General features: G+C 42.8%; 1 protein-coding gene across 1 annotated transcript; it reads left to right on the top strand.

Annotated features, from left to right (window-relative positions):
• The first annotated feature begins 5,539 nt into the window (after nt 1-5,539).
• PDZD11 (PDZ domain containing 11) lies at nt 5,540-15,994 on the top strand. The gene is made up of 6 exons (XM_072125659.1): nt 5,540-5,839; nt 7,422-7,505; nt 8,667-8,723; nt 9,864-9,962; nt 10,894-10,954; nt 15,593-15,994. Exons 1-6 carry the CDS (start codon nt 5,747-5,749, stop codon nt 15,625-15,627), a joined length of 429 nt encoding a protein of 142 aa, XP_071981760.1. The 5' UTR covers nt 5,540-5,746; the 3' UTR covers nt 15,628-15,994.
• Nucleotides 15,995-15,997: the final 3 nt, after the last annotated feature.

A 15,997-nucleotide genomic window follows, 5' to 3' on the forward strand; every position in this document is an offset into this window, starting at 1 on the left:
ACTTTTTGAGTTTCAGCTATTGTTTCAGTGGCTAGCACACTGCCTCATTACTTTCTATTGGCTCACAAATGATAGAGCAGGTCCTCATTCCCTGCTGACAGGCTGCAAAAAAACCCTGCAGTGTGGCACTATAAAAAACTGTAATGCGGGAGTACGGTTCAATATTTTTATGCATAGGGGGGGGGGGGGGGGTGTTGGGAATTTTGCCCTGGGGCCTAGAGGACTCTAGTTACGCCAATGCATGGAACACTTGAGTAGCGTTTGTAAACATAAAACATTGAAAATATTCACCACTCCAATGACACAGCCCCATTTTTCAAATCACTATAAGTGGTTATAGCTTTGGAACTCTTTAACATATCCAGGGGATTTTTATAAATTGTTTTCTAGTGACCATTGTACTTCAAATTAGTTTAAAAATTTAGATTATATCTTATGTGTTTAGTTATGAAAAAAATGGAAATTTGGCAAACATTTTGAAAAATTCTTAGTTTTCAAAGTTCTAAATTCTCTACTTTTAAAGCAAATTATCATAGCACTTAAATTAATTCATAACTTACATTTCCTAAACGTCTGCTTTATGTGGGCATGGTTTCTTAAAATTCCACGTATTACACATATTTTACTATAATTTTATGAGGCTTAGGCTACATTCACACACATGTATGGGGGACGTATATACAGCCGATATACATCCCCCATACACTTCTATGGGCTCACGGCCCTGTACGGGAGCGGTACGGTGCTGCACACGTGCGGCACCGTACCGCTCCATAGCCCGGGAAAAGATAGGACATGTCCTATCTTTTCCCGTGATACGGCGCCGTGCGCTGTATCTTCCTATGGAGAAGGGTGGGGGTGAGGAGCGCTCATCCCCTGCTCCTCTCCGCAGCGCCAATGTATGACCGTCGTGTGAATGTAGCCTTAGGCCGGTGACACTAGTAACGTTTTGGTCGCTTTTCTGCTGCGTTTTTATGTATGCGTTTTTTAAATGTTTGCTTGCGTGTACATTTTGAAAAATGCAATGCTTGATGTGCATTCAGATGTGTCACTTGGAATTTGTAAAAATGCTGTTTTTGCATGTAATTACATGCGTTTCTAAACGTGACTGCTTTGAAAAGCGCAATGAAATCGCACCTTAAAAATGCAGACAAAAAACCACAATGGACAAAAAGTTAAGACACTTTAGCCAAAAACCCATTGAAAAAGCCAATATGCAAATATCATACGTTTTTCAAGAATTCAAAAACGCATTAAAAAACCCAACAAAAATTCCACGTTGTCACCGGAATTTGAGAACCATTTTTCACATTTCTTTTAAAAGCGCCAAAACTTATTTAGAAGCTGCTCAGCTTTCAATTGACAGTGAGAGGCCTAAATAATAGAAAGACTATTAAATTACCCCTTTATGGAAACTACACCCCTCAATATATGAAAAAGCACTTTTAAGAAGTTTGTTAATTCTTTAGGTGTTTTATAGGGGTCAAAACAAAATGGAGGTGGATGAAACGACAAAAAAGCTCCACAAAGTTTGATTTGTCAAATGTTTTTAATGTTTATATACAGGGATTTATTTATATAGCTGGCTATGATCTCGGGTGTTAGGCCCCTTTCACTCTTGTGTTTTTCACGTGCGTCTTCTGCGTGTGCTTTTGATGTGCAGAACTTGCATTGCACTCTGACACAGACTTTTTTTCAGACTTGCATTTTTTCGCGCAAATAAGCGCATTTAAATCTACTGCTCTACTTTTGCGTGAAAAATGCACCATACAAGTCGTATGCGCATTATCTGCACCTGAAAAACGCATTGAAAATGCATTGCAACCACCGAATGTGTGTGTTTTTTACTGACCAAAGAAACCCACAACCGAGACTGGAAGAAGAGTGGTCCAAAATCATGTCCTGTGGCCACAGAGGTGCTGAAGTCATTCATAGCACTTCCTACTGATTGGTGACCTTCACAAAATGTGAATATAATTCTTCTCTGTGCTACAGTCATTGCTGTTCCTTAAAGGGAACCTGTCACCGCTGTTTGAAAAAATTAAGTTGCGGGCAGGTTCCCATAGAGGCCTTATAGCATAAGGGCAACCTGGTAACCAGGCAGAGAGTCTAGCGAGTCTAGGACGGATACATGCGTGCGAGTCCCATGGCCTGCTCACACCTTTTTTCCCTTAGTCATCCGGCTGTTGGCTGAATTATTACACATATGCCTACGGCTGCCATGAACGGAAGCAGGAAGCTAAGAAGTAAAGCCGCGCATGCGCCCTAGGCATTTGTGTTATAATTCAGCCAACAGCCGGATGACGTAGGGAAAGAAGGTGTGAGCGGGCCATGGGACTCACACGTATGTATCCGCCCACCTCGACTCGCTAGACTCTGCCTGGTTACCAGGCAGAGAATAAATGTTAATATTTTCCTTTACTGCGCAGAAATTTTATTATCTTATGCTGTAAGGGCTCTATGGGAACCTGCCCGCAACTTAATTCTTTCAAACAGCGTTGACAGGTTCCTGACAATCATGTTTTTTTGCAAAATAAAGGTTTATGTTGATTTACTTGATAATTTTTAAAATGCTGTTCCAAGTGGCATGGTGTACCACTTACAAAAAGGTACTTCAAATGTTGATCAATGGAGATTACATTATTTATGAAAAAATTTAAGTGAACATCCATTTTTCTATAATTTTGATATTTCAAGATAAGATTCTCTTCTGGCTTGTGAAAAAAAGACATTTTCTCAGGCTGTGTTCACACGTAGCATTTACATAGCATTTTGAAACAGAGTACAACAGCTGTTGCAATATTAACATTATGTTAATATATGTAAATTAATGTGTTTTGACGCATTCTAAAGGCTTTAACCTAGATCACATGTTGAAATAACATTGGGGCAGATTTACTTACCCGGTCCGTTTGCGATCCAGCGGCGCGTTCTCTGCGGTGGATTCGGGTCCGGCCGGGATTCATCAAGGTAGTTCCTCCGCCGTCCACCAGGTGGCGCTGCTGCGCTGGAAAGCATCTGAATGCACTCATCTTCACCGAGCCGGTGAAATGCGTCGGTTTTCCCGAATCCATCGGGTTTTCGCTGGGTTTCGATGCAACACAATCCGATCGTGTGCGCCAAAATCCCGGGGCAATACAGGGAAAATCGGCGCAAATCAGAAATATTCGGGTAACACGTCGGGAAAAACGTGAATCGGGCCCTTAGTAAATGACCCCCATTGTGTTTCAATTGCATTTGCTAAAACGCAATGTAACTTCAACATGTGATTAAGGCTGAAGCGAAAACGAGTCAAAAACGATTTTAAAAAATGTGACGCAATGCATTGTGTGAATGTGCCCTAAGTATAAACTGTGATTAGCTTACCAACAGCCTCTTTTAACGCAAAACACCGGCGGGTCGTTCCACCGAGGCCCGCCCCGGTGGGCGCGACTTTGTCTGGGCACCTGCTCTAACAGTCTGGATTGGAATAAGTTCTCATCCGCTCTGCTAACCCATTATATCCAACGCTCATATCATTTACATATCTTGTGAGGGACTGGGCCCCTCTACACACACTAGCATGGAGATAGCGTAAAGGAGGAAATAATCGCATGGACATCTATGGGGGCCATAATATGGGCGCAAATTGTGCAGCTGTATCAATGGCCTCCCATACGATCGTGAACATAAAGGCCTACGGGATTTGGTATCTGTGTGATTGGACCAACCCAAAAAATAAAGGACAAGTGTAATTTGGGCTACACAGTAAAAGCCAGAAATATGAAGCTCCTAGAAAATGCTTTTTTTGCAGCTTCCCAGTGTATGGAATGAAATATGAAATACTCACACCTGGAAGTACAATGTGTCCCACAGATAACAAGGCCTCAGAAAATGGTAACACAAAGAAGTAAAAGGACTGTGGCATTTAGGGGTCACTGACCTGATAGTTAATATAGATGTTTTATTTTCTTTATTTACAGGAAGAGGACTGAATTGTACAATACATATGTATACTACACATGGTAACAGCTGCACGGTATATAGCTGTTTATCTTATCTCACTATATGCTGGGCAAATGTTACTGCACCAGACTTTCCCTGTGATCACTACCTGACCGATTCGGAAAGTGTTCTGGTAGAGCATGTGTTTAGCACCACTGGTGGTGTCATCACTAAGAGGATCCGCCTCTCTACAACCAATGTAGACATCCTTGCATTTTTTTTAAGATGAACAAAGAATGGATCCCACGCAACTTCGTTTTGCCAGTATCTGAATAAATTCTGCATTCCCAGTAGGTTAACTTTTTCAATTCTGCATCCCTGGAACTTCAAATTCAAAAATGTTTAATTTCCATATAAATGGAACTTCAGATTCAAAATAGTTTAATTTGCATTTGGATAACTGGGTCTGAACACTCTAAGCGCTTTAAGCTACAGTTAGAGGAAAAGTGTGTGCTTTGAGAGTGGGTCTGAACAACTGATGTGACAATATATTTTTTAATTATATATTTTTATTATTTCTTTGTTTATTTTCTTTTAAAGGGGTTTTCCTACCAAACAAGTGACTTGCTAATCGGTGGGGGTCTACCTGATGGGACCCCCACAGATCAAAATAATGGGGGGTCTGACTTGGTCCGAGGTAGCCCGTCAGACCCCTTGCTGCTCCATTCATCTCTATGGAGCTAATGGAGATCAAAGAGTGCGGTGCTCTGCAATCTCTGTCAACTCCATAGAGATGAATGAAGCAGATCCAAGATGTCCGGCCGTCTGCTCTATTCATCTCTGGGTGTGACGGAGGTACCTTGAACCCCCTGTTCTAGTGATCTGTGGGGGTCCCTTCACTGAGACCCCCACCGTTCAGCAAGTTAGATTAGTGGATAGGACCTAACTTATTTGGTGGGAAAATCCCATTAATGTTAAGTTATTATTTCAAGTGAATTTCCTTAGCCCATTTTTCAGCCCCTAGCTGTTAAAATCTGCGTCCCCGTTGACATCAATGGGGTTCAAACCGAATTTTTTCACCAAATTGGGACTAACCCATTGAACCCGAATTCCGACCAACCCGCTTATCACTAGTCAGAACCTATTAGTAAATGTTGTGTGCTAGTGCATGGGTCATTAAAGGGGCTCTTTTTTGGCACAATAACACTCCTCAGAGTTGTGATAATCATGATATTTAACAATTAAAAGGCGCATTTGGCTCATTGCGCTAAAATAGGTGCAGATAGACACACATGATGAAAGGCAGAAGTATGATAAAGGACCCCATTGTGTGCCAATACTTGTCTGGAGGGCTTTAAAAATAAGGTCAAAATGAGGTCAGCGCTCAAGGAGAGCACAGAGTGTGTGTCCATAGTAATGACACATCCTATGGCCGATTGTGTGTGTACTGAGCTAGCAGGGAGAATGTAGAGGCTGGTTCAGGCCTGTGCCCCTGCGATGCATCCTTGTATGTAGTTATCCCTGGAGAACTCTGTGATGTTCTAGCGCCATCTGGTGGCCATCACCGTAGTTGTTCTGTAAGATAGATGAGCAGGTATACACAGCAGCCGTATATTATTAGCGTCCTGCATGGCTCCGGAATCATGGAGGCGGAACTACCAGAAAGGTGATTCCGGAAACCGCATAGATGCCGCAGCCTGAGAGGATGAGCCGTGATAACCGGAAGTAGAAAGGGAGCGGAACGGGTGCAACTTATCTGTCCCCCCAATCGCGGGTGATGTGATGTAACCCGCTGGTGTGAGCCTGTACTTTTCTTCCAGTGATGGAGGGGCGCACACAATACGAGGAGTACCCCTACCCTGTAGTCTTCCTGCCTCCGTATGAGAACCCTCCGGCTTGGATCCCCCTACAGGAGGTAATGGTCTGGCCGAGCCTCTAGTGGGGTACGGCCCACTTACTAAAAGTAGGGGGGTTGCTCTTCTCTTCTAAATGCATTTCTGCTTTTAGCTGCTCTTTGCAAAAAAAAAAAAATTAAATGTATGTAGCCCTGCACCATATAATTAACTGATCTTATGTCCGACTGTTGGGACCCCCGGGATCATGTGAACAGACCCCTAGTAATCCAGATAAGGAGAAGGGGTTCATATAGTAACTACCCTGTTTCCCCTAAAATTAGACATCCCCCAAAAGTAAGTCCTAGTACAATTTTGATCAGAAATATAAGGCCTCCCCTGAAAATAAGACCAGCAGTCATTGCAGCAGCTCCCCCCATACATTAGCATTAGTAAATCTTTTAGATGCTGCAGAAGGTTGTGACATGGGGAAGAATTCATGGAATTAAATCACTGACTGTTGTGCTGCAAATGTGATACCAGGAGCTACCAGGATAAGAAGGGTCATTTATGGGAAGTGCTTTTACTAAACATGAGAGATTGGGGCCAATGATGCTAATAGAAATGGAGTCACAAGAAATACAGCATGAAATTCAGAGTTCGGAGAGTCATAAGGAGTTTAGACAAGTTGATTTTTTTGTTCAACGATAAATGTAAATTCTTGTTCATGGAAAAATAAGACATCCCCTGAAAATAAGACCTAGTGCCTCTTTAGGAGCAAAAATTAATATAAGACACTGTCTTATTTTCGGGGAAACAGGGTAAATGATGGAGCCACTGGTCCAGCATATGACCTTCTGCTCCATTCTTATGGAAGGATGGAAATTGCTGAGCACAGTGCTCTCTTATCTGGAGTTCCAGAGATTGAGGAGCGCCAACCGCAGAAATTTCCATCAGTCCCCTACATTTGCTCGTCCTGCCGCTCCACCCATTCTTTTGATTGTGGAGGTCCCAGCACTAAGACCCTTGCTGATCAACTTGTTATCCCCTAACCTATACAAATGAGATAACTTTAAGCTGTTACCCATGAACAAGGGAGTTCTGACATGTCTTTGTGGGAACCTAGAATCGCTGAACTCAGCATGTCCATTTCATTCAGTAGTTCTAGGTTCATGGATCGAGTCGCTCGACTGGCCACAGGCTGCAGTGTATCCAGTCCATCCCCTGTGAATGTACCTCAATGGATCTTTTAGGATTGGGGACTGGGCTCCTCTGAGAGTTTTGGCAGTATTGCTCACATTGTAGAAGAATATTTCTCGTAGACATTAGCATCTCTTCATCCATCCAGTTCTGCCGTCATATAGAGCAGTATAGGAGACATAGTGGGAGATTTATTACTGCTTCTATGACAGTTTTATGTTGTAGAAGCAGTGACATAATAGCAAATTCTTGCAAATACTCCACGTCATGTAGGTGTAGAGTGGCCGTGGAGGGGGTGGGCACGTTCCCGCTCCGTGCATTTTGTTCTTTTTAATGGAAATCTACACCAGGTCGGGCTTGGCTTAGTTTTGCCTGGTGGTTGCAGGAGAGCCAGCCTATGATAAATCTCCCCCATAGAGAGCATATAAGAGGCACTGATTGTTAATGTGTTTCTGTCTGTCACAGCGCATCTACAATTCAGATTACAACAATGAGCTGACACGTTTTCTACCTCGATCAATTCTTCTGAAGAAGCCACCGGGAGCACAGGTTTGTCATCTAAAAGAACTTAAACTCTTGGACAGAATTAAATTTTTCTGGTTTGTAGACCAGACAACTGTATATGGCGGCCGTATGCTAGCTGTACTAACAGCAGAATATGTCCGCCATAGGAGTGCATTGTACACACTCCCCCACCTCTCCAGCTGTACATATACTATGCCTTTTCTACCACCTGTCCTTTGAATAAGAGTGAATGAGATTTTGACGAATCTTATCCACATTGTTTATTAAAAAATTTACATTAGAAGGCAGTGAAATAATCGCAAATTCCTACGCATGTGAAGGAGTTGCAATTTGCGAATACGCTACCTCTTTGCCACTTTTGTTTGCCGTTTTTTATGCTAAACAGGTTGGACCTGGCATAGTCATGTTATTGTGGGTTTCACATTACCTATACATAATGGGGCACATTTACTTGCCCACCGTGACTTGTTTCCCGAAAGTGCATTGTCTGGCCAGAATGTACTCTGCCGTGATTCACTAAGATAGTGCGCCCGATATCCTGCATGTGTTGCTTCCCCACTCAGGTCCGCCAGAGTTCACCTTCTTCTTCCTGGTGTATGTAAGTGCTTGTTCTTACAACACAATTTGGAAGTTAAATCCCGCGCTCAGCACGCCCCTGATTTCTGTCGCATGAAAGCCAGCGCAGCTGTGCCACAATCCGATCACGTGCAACAAAATCCCCAGTTAAATACCTGTCACAGCGACACAAATCCCGAAAACGACTGAAAGTGCGGCCGCGGACCCTTAGTAAATACGCCCCAATATATGTAGCAGATTTACTTTTTGATCTGTAACATACTGAGTATTTTTGCATGTATATCCACAGACAGAGCTGTCTACTTCCAGCTGGGTGTTAATAAAGACTAAATTCCTGGGTGAAGCGGTTGTAGTGGGCGTGCAAACCTGGTCCTGTCCTTGACGCAGTGCTCTATTCATATGCAGCATATACACACTGTTGTTGGTGGTGGTCATACTACCAGGAAATAATACAATGATTCCTTCCTGTGTATAAGTGTACAAGTATAGTTAATCATTTGTGAGTGGCTGAACCTAAATTTGGGGGAGGACCTGTGACAGTCGGGTAGCATTTTTTTTTTTCCCATTAGAATAAGACTTATTTGTGCTGATTCTGCTTTATCTCTACAGCTTGGCTTCAACATCAGAGGTGGAAAAGCATCCCAGCTCGGTATCTTTATTTCAAAGGTGCGTCTCTTGTATATCATAATAGATATTGCGATCCTATGATGCTGTCATACATATGCAATTACTTCATCTTTGAGCTAGTGGTGAATTAACCTCCGTCTTATGTAGTGCAAATTTCATCCACACCTGAAGGATATTTTCCACAAGAAGTGGCACACTAAGGATTTCCATATGCAATTACAAAATGTTCAAGCAGATGGACCAGAATTCTGTAGTGAAGATTGCGCAGCACAAATTATCTGGCCATAACTTCGCAGATTCTATTGTAGAAAATCTATCGTCAAATACCATCAAGATGGATCCACCGTGATTGCGTTAACCTTTTTATATTCGTTATCCTTTGCCTCCTTCCTTCTTAAATCAACTTTTATAATTTTGCTAATCAGTCTGAAGGGCTCTCCTAAGTGCTTCAATGAGAAGAGGAGCTCTCTCCTCCCCCTGCACTTCCTGCTGCTGCTAGATTACACAGGCAGAGAGGGGGGAGGGAGAACAGGGGATTGGGTGAGACATTCTGCTCATTGTAGCAGTCTATAAATCTGCAGCACTGGTAAAGCCCCTCAAGCCCTTTGCACTCATTTGCATAATACAAGACTACAGGCACGATGCCTGGATCTATGAGTAAGTGTACCTGATTTATCATGCTTGATTTTGATGGTAGATTTCCTTTAAAAAGCACAGGTGACACCCCCCTGCACCCTGTTGTTTTTCTTATACTAAAACAATATTAGAGGAGGCATTTCCTGTTACACCCAGTGGGGTTTATCTGTAGCCTGCTGTGGACCCAATGCCTATCTTTTTTATTTGGTAATACACTTAGGCTTCATTCTCAGATTCCAGAGAAATATGAGAACAAAGGTTGGGGCCTAACAAGTTGGAAGAGCGAAAGGATAGGAGCAAGGGAGATGAGATGCGTTTTTTTTGGAGTTTTTTTTTTTTTAAATTTAGAAAAATTCCCTTGCTCCTATCCTTTCCTGCCTTCTTTTTGTTGTACAGCTTTTTGCATTTCTCCTTCCCCAATTCTCAGATTCCATATGACTCCATGTAAAAATAAATGAATGCTGCGTTACTGTATTCTCACTTGGATAGCTCTAAATTTGGGCAGGTTTTATGAACATTTATTCATGATTTTTTTGCATGTAGGTCATCCCGGACTCGGATGCTCATCGTGCCGGCCTACAGGAAGGAGACCAAGTGCTTACTGTGAACAATGTGGACTTCCAGGATATTGAACACAGCAAGGTGCTGCACTCATATGTATAATCAATGTCACAAATGGAAAAATAAAAGATGGTGTTTTATGTTGGAAGGCATGAATTGTATATTCACATGTGTAGTAAATGGTGTGGCAGGAAGGTGCAGCTTTCCCTGCTAAGTCATAGGGGTGTTGCCTGCTACAATACAATAGAAGTTTTGTGATCGATCTTACCAGAACAGCTGCTTCAGGGCCGGCTCCAGGTTTAAGTAGGCCCCTGGACGACAGAGCCTTAGAGGGTCCCTTTTCTGTAAACTCACGTTTTGGCGCTACACTATCCGGGTGAGCCGCCAGGCCTAGGCGCGTTTACACATAGAGCATGGCCTCTGAATGAAAATGGGTTCAGTGGCAAAAAATGAAACACACTTTTCTATTGTACTCTTCAAAATGCAGCAGAACCCATCTAAACGACTGAAAACTGATATATTCCTACCTGGATAATCACCTTTATTGTTATCACCTATATTTATAGGCCTTAGGGTGGTGGCACACGTGGCGTCTTGAACCCGTTTTAAGGCCGTTTTTAAGCAGTCCATTAAAAAAACATTTTTGCAAATGCATCCGTTTTTGTCCGTTTTCCCAATTATCTTAATTAACGGACTGCTTAAAAATGGGTTAAAAACGCCACGTGTGCCACCACCCTTACCACACATGTCCATTTTTAAGCATGCGTTTTCAGTCCGTTTAAAAACGCATATGTTTTTGTCAATTTTTCCCAATTATATTAACATAATTGGGGAAAAACTGTCAAAAACGTCTGCATTTTTTTTTAACGGACTGAAAATGCATGCCTAAAAACGCCATGTGTGACACATTCACATTGCAGGGCAGGTATCCCTGAAAACAGTAGTAATGGTCAGAGCTGCTTATGGGAGTTTTTGGCTTCATGATTATATTAATATTGTATTCTTCTTTAAGGCAGTGGAAATCCTGAAAACTGCTCGAGAAATCTACATGCAAGTCCGTTACTTCCCATACAGTGAGTTTTATTTTTTACTTTTTATTGGTATCTTCACTTATCCTTGTGTCTGATGCTGGATGATTCATCTGGTGCAGTATAAGACTGGTGAGTTACAGTTTACACCTCTGGTCTGGTTTGCTGCACCCCAATATTGATTTTTACGGCCCATGGCTATTTCCTGAAATGGTACACCCACTTTTTACCAAGGTCACACACCTTTTTGGACAAGTCAGAAACATCCTATAGCCTCATGTGATCCCACCGCACAATTTGCCGCCAGATCACAGCCCACATAGAGGTTTATGGGACATAGTCACGGTGCAGTGAGCACACGGTGTCTCGCTGCACCAAATAATATAGGATATGTCCTATATTTTGGAAAATTTGCAGCAACATAGCTTTCAATAGAGAGCTTTTCCCTTCTCCACCAAGGAGTAAATGACTCCAGTATTCTGATGTAGACAGATTGATACACATCCCATGTCCCCTTGATAAAGCTACTTGCGAAACACGTGTCGCCTGTGCGACTGGTATAGGTAATTATGTTTCAGTGCTAACTCCATATGAGGTACTATGTGTCCCCTTATTGGTTGGGATCTCTGTAAGGCTCTGAGTGTTATTTTGTCCTATATACCGGATTTGATTCCCCTAATTGGCTTATGATTGTGTGTTTATTTTGGCACTCTCTGTTTTTATACTTTTATTGCTACTTTTGTATTGCCGTTTATGTGCTTATTCAATAAAAACTCTGTCTGGCATTTATCTGAATCCGTACAACCAAATGTTGAACACTTCAAAAAGACTATGTGTAAATAGCGGGGGGTTCATGTGATAGACTTCATGCCCACACCCCTCTCTTTGTTTATTTTGGTCTTAGTTCCACAAGACATGGGATGTAACAATTTTATTCTTTACTACTGTGGTAATTTTAGCCAAGAGCTTGAAATGGCTGATAATTATAGCTGCTATTGATCCACTAGTTTGGATTAATAATTTAGTATGTTATGCAGCTGAAATAATTTTGAATATATTACTACACCCGTACAGCACAAGAGGTAAAGTAGACCAGGAGCAGAGACGAGACCCAGTGGCCAATATCAAAGATTAGATATTCTGTTCAGCATATGCCTTGTGTACACCTGTACACCCACGTACTTGAAATGGGAAACAAGTGCGGGCAAGATATAAAAGCAACCTGCTGTTTCATCACCAAACTCGAATACAGACACTTCAGGCGCTTACTGGTGCGTTCCTTGGCAAAACTGTTCCCTTTGCGCATGTGCCCACCTCCTTTTGTTTTCCTGACCCTTTTCACTGTGAAGAAGGGAGAGAACATTTCTGTTGGTAGTAAATTTTTAAGCCAAATTTCTGGTCCAGCATTGCAGATGGATCAGGAGGATCGGCGAATTCTTCAGATAGAGCGGACCCGACCCCTGGTCTGATAGCTCTCCCACCATACATCTTTGCGTTATGTTGGCAGGGAAGGAGTAGGGAGCACAATGATATATAACATACATTTGAATATAACATGTATAACACGCAGTACTGTGATCACAAACGTGTCTGCTTTACACCACTCCTGCAAGTGTCCAAAATGAGATGTTAGCACAGCTGTGACTTTTTCCAGGATATTTGCTTGCTTGTTTGTTTGGCTTCTAACATTCGCAGAACACTTTCCTCACAGATGACTAGTTGGAAAACTAAAGGAGTTTTCCAAACCATTCACCTACAAATGTCCTAATTAATGATGCATAGTGCAACAGTAAACGTTTACTATAGAACAGGGGTCAGGAACCTTTTTGGTCGAGCGAGCCATTAAGGCCACATATTTTAAAATGTTATTCCGTAAGAGCCGTACAATATCCACATGCCCCCTAGTAGATGGGTATTCTCAGTGTGAGGGGTGCCCCTGCGATCTACGTCTCGGATCGCAGACACACCCGCGCCGGTGGCTCCCAGCATTCCCTGCTGGATCTTAGTTCTTCATTCCTATGAGGAAGCTTTCCACAGTGTTTCCTTCCCAAGTGTTGACCTCCTGTTGTGACCCCGGACCTGTTCCTGATTCTGCCCTTTCGCTGCCAGCCCTGACCTCTTGCTCAGTCCTCCGACCTCATTGCCTCCTGCCTGTTTCTGACCATGAGACTGCCTAATGATTCTGTACCTCGCCCTTGGCTGCCACTGTGGACAAATCGTGCTGGTGGTACCACGCTGCAGCAAGACCATCCTGCTTTGCCGCGGGCTCTGCTGAAGACCGGGTGCCACTTCCTCTGGTCCCAGGTGTCTCCTTACATCATTGTCCAGGGGGTTCACTACTCCAAGTCCTGACACCCACCACATGCCTTGCAGAAGATGGGTAGCCATGGCAAAAAAACCAAAACGAATATTCACTTCCTAGCGCTCCCTGCAGCCAGCTCCCCATTGCTTCTACGCTCTTCTCTTTGACCCAGGCTTAGACGATGGCACCTGGGTTGTACAAAGGGCGTAGGCAGCGGTAACATTGCTGCCCGTGATCAGTTTAAGACGCACACAGCATCCATCCCTATTTATTAAAGATGTCTGAGAGCCAGATGCAGCCAACTAAAGGGCCATGCTCAATTGGTACCAAGGGGCCCAAAGAGTGCCAAGAAAATATTCCCCACACCATGACACCACCACCACGAGCCTGAACCGTTGATACAAGGCAGGATGGATCCATGCTTTCATGTTGTTGACGCCAAATTCTGACCCTACCATCCAAATGTCGCAGCAGAAATCGAGACTCGTCAGACCAGGCAACGTTTTTCCAATCTTCTACTGTCCAATTTCGATGAGCTTTTGCAAATTGTAGCCTCAGTTTTCTGTTCTTAGCTGAAAGAAGTGGCACCCGGTGTGGTCTTCTGCTGCTGTAGCCCATCTGCCTCAAAGTTCGACGTACTGTGCGTTCAGAGATGCTCTTCTGCCTACCTTGGTTGTAACGGCTGGCAATTTGAGTCCCTGTTGCCTTTCTATCAGCTCGAACCAGTCTGCCCATTCTCCTCTGACCTCTGGCATCAACAAGGCATTTCCGCCCACAGAACTGCCGCTCACTGGATGTTTTTCCTTTTTTGGACCATTCTCTGTAAACCCTAGAGAGAGACCAGCCCTTCTGGCACCAACAACCATGCCACGTTCAAAGGCACTCAAATCACCTTTCTTCCCCATACTGATGCTCGGTTTGAACTGCAGGAGATTGTCTTGACCATGTCTACATGCCTAAATGCACTGAGTTGCCGCCATGTGATTGGCTGATTAGAAATTAAGTGTTAACGAGCAGTTAGACAGGTGTACCTAATAAAGTGGCCGGTGAGTGTATATGTTGACCTTTGTTCCCTGCTATTGATGAGGTTAAACACAGTACAGTGAATGTTTGATAAAATATGTACTAAATTACAAACTGATAATTTTAGGTTGATTTAAAAATTAGAAAAGATGGATTATCACATACTGCTCATTTGTTGCTACCATATGAAAGACCAATACAAGGCAAAAAAAAATAAATAAAAGCTAAATGCACAAAACTGACCCTCCAGGTGTCATTAACTTCAGTTTAGCATCCGTATTTCATGGGTCTTTAGGCTACCTGCAAGTGTCAGTATTTGTGCAGTATGTGTTCAGTATATCATCCGTAGGACCAGAAACACATTCGCTCTGTCATCTATATACCATCCGCTTTTGCTAATCTGAAGAAGCGTGGTCAATGATGTAAATAGGTAAAATATAGGGTTCGGGTAACATGATATTTCCTTGAACAGATCCAAAAAAATAAATAAATAAAAAATTGCACACACTCCACAACTGAGTGCAGCTGTAGTGATGCGTTTCAAACGCAATGAAAACAAAACGTGTGGATGTGCCCTAAGCATCTTTTGTTGTGGAGGATTTTAGGAATACATAAAATCCCTGCAGGTGGCTGTTACAGGGACATTGAACCCTTGCTGCCATTTCCCCCATTAGATAACATCTGTACAGTTAGTCGTGGACCCTTCTAAAACTGTAATGTCCAAGAACTGACCGTTATAATAATATAGTGCCCGGTATGGTATATTACAACATTAAAAGCTGTGGAATTCTACTAACGCACCCATGAAGACTATATGGTCCCTTGTATTGTGTTGCAAATAAGTACTGTATGTGTAAATTCTGCTGGCTTAAGGGTACATTCACACTGTGTGCCCACCATACCATAGCATTGCGGGCATACGTCGGCGCCGGGGAGAGGAGGAGGGGATTAGCGCCACTCACCCCCTCACCTCTCCCATGGAGAAACATGGGGCACAGCGCCGTATTCTGGGGAAAGATAGGACATGTTCACTCTTTCCTCTGGCTACGGAATGGTACCGCTCCCTTACACCACTGTGCGCCCATTGCCGTCTATGGGGGATGTATATACCTCCCCATACGGCTGTGTGAATGCAACCTAATTTAACACCCAGATTTGTATACAACAAATTTTATAAAATATACATAACAACATGCATAAAATCAGATTCCTACGTGGGGGTTACAGATCACAAATTTGAAAGCCCTTGGAAAAGCAGAACAAGTTTTAAGATGTGATGATCATCTTTGCACCAACATTTTGCCATGTAATGTAAACCAGCTAAACCAACTAAATAGTTGTGGGGTTTTGTTTTCCAGATTACCAGAGACAAAAAGAAAGAACTGTTCACTAGTATTTTACGTCTATCTTCCACTACCATCTGGATTAATGTTGGGTTCCAGGAGCATGGCTGCAGAGAAGATTCTCACTACCAGGACCTGACCCTGTGTTCTGCTGATGATGGGTCAGCTACACTTGGCACGCTTTTATTACATTTGATAATATATGTTGCATTTATAAAAGACTGACACTTATTTCTTAGCACACTATTAGTATTGTGTGATCGGGGATGGGGAAAGCAATCTACTGACACGTAAATGGTTTGTTTTCCTAAATGTATTTTTATAATAGTGAGCAAATACTGACAAATGCTCCCGCCTATGTCTTATCTAATGTTATTAAGGTTGTGCAGAATAAAGTATTTTTACCACCATGTGAAATCC

Source organism: Engystomops pustulosus, chromosome 9 (assembly GCF_040894005.1).
Source record: "Engystomops pustulosus chromosome 9, aEngPut4.maternal, whole genome shotgun sequence".
NCBI classification, from domain to species: Eukaryota; Metazoa; Chordata; class Amphibia; order Anura; family Leptodactylidae; genus Engystomops; species Engystomops pustulosus.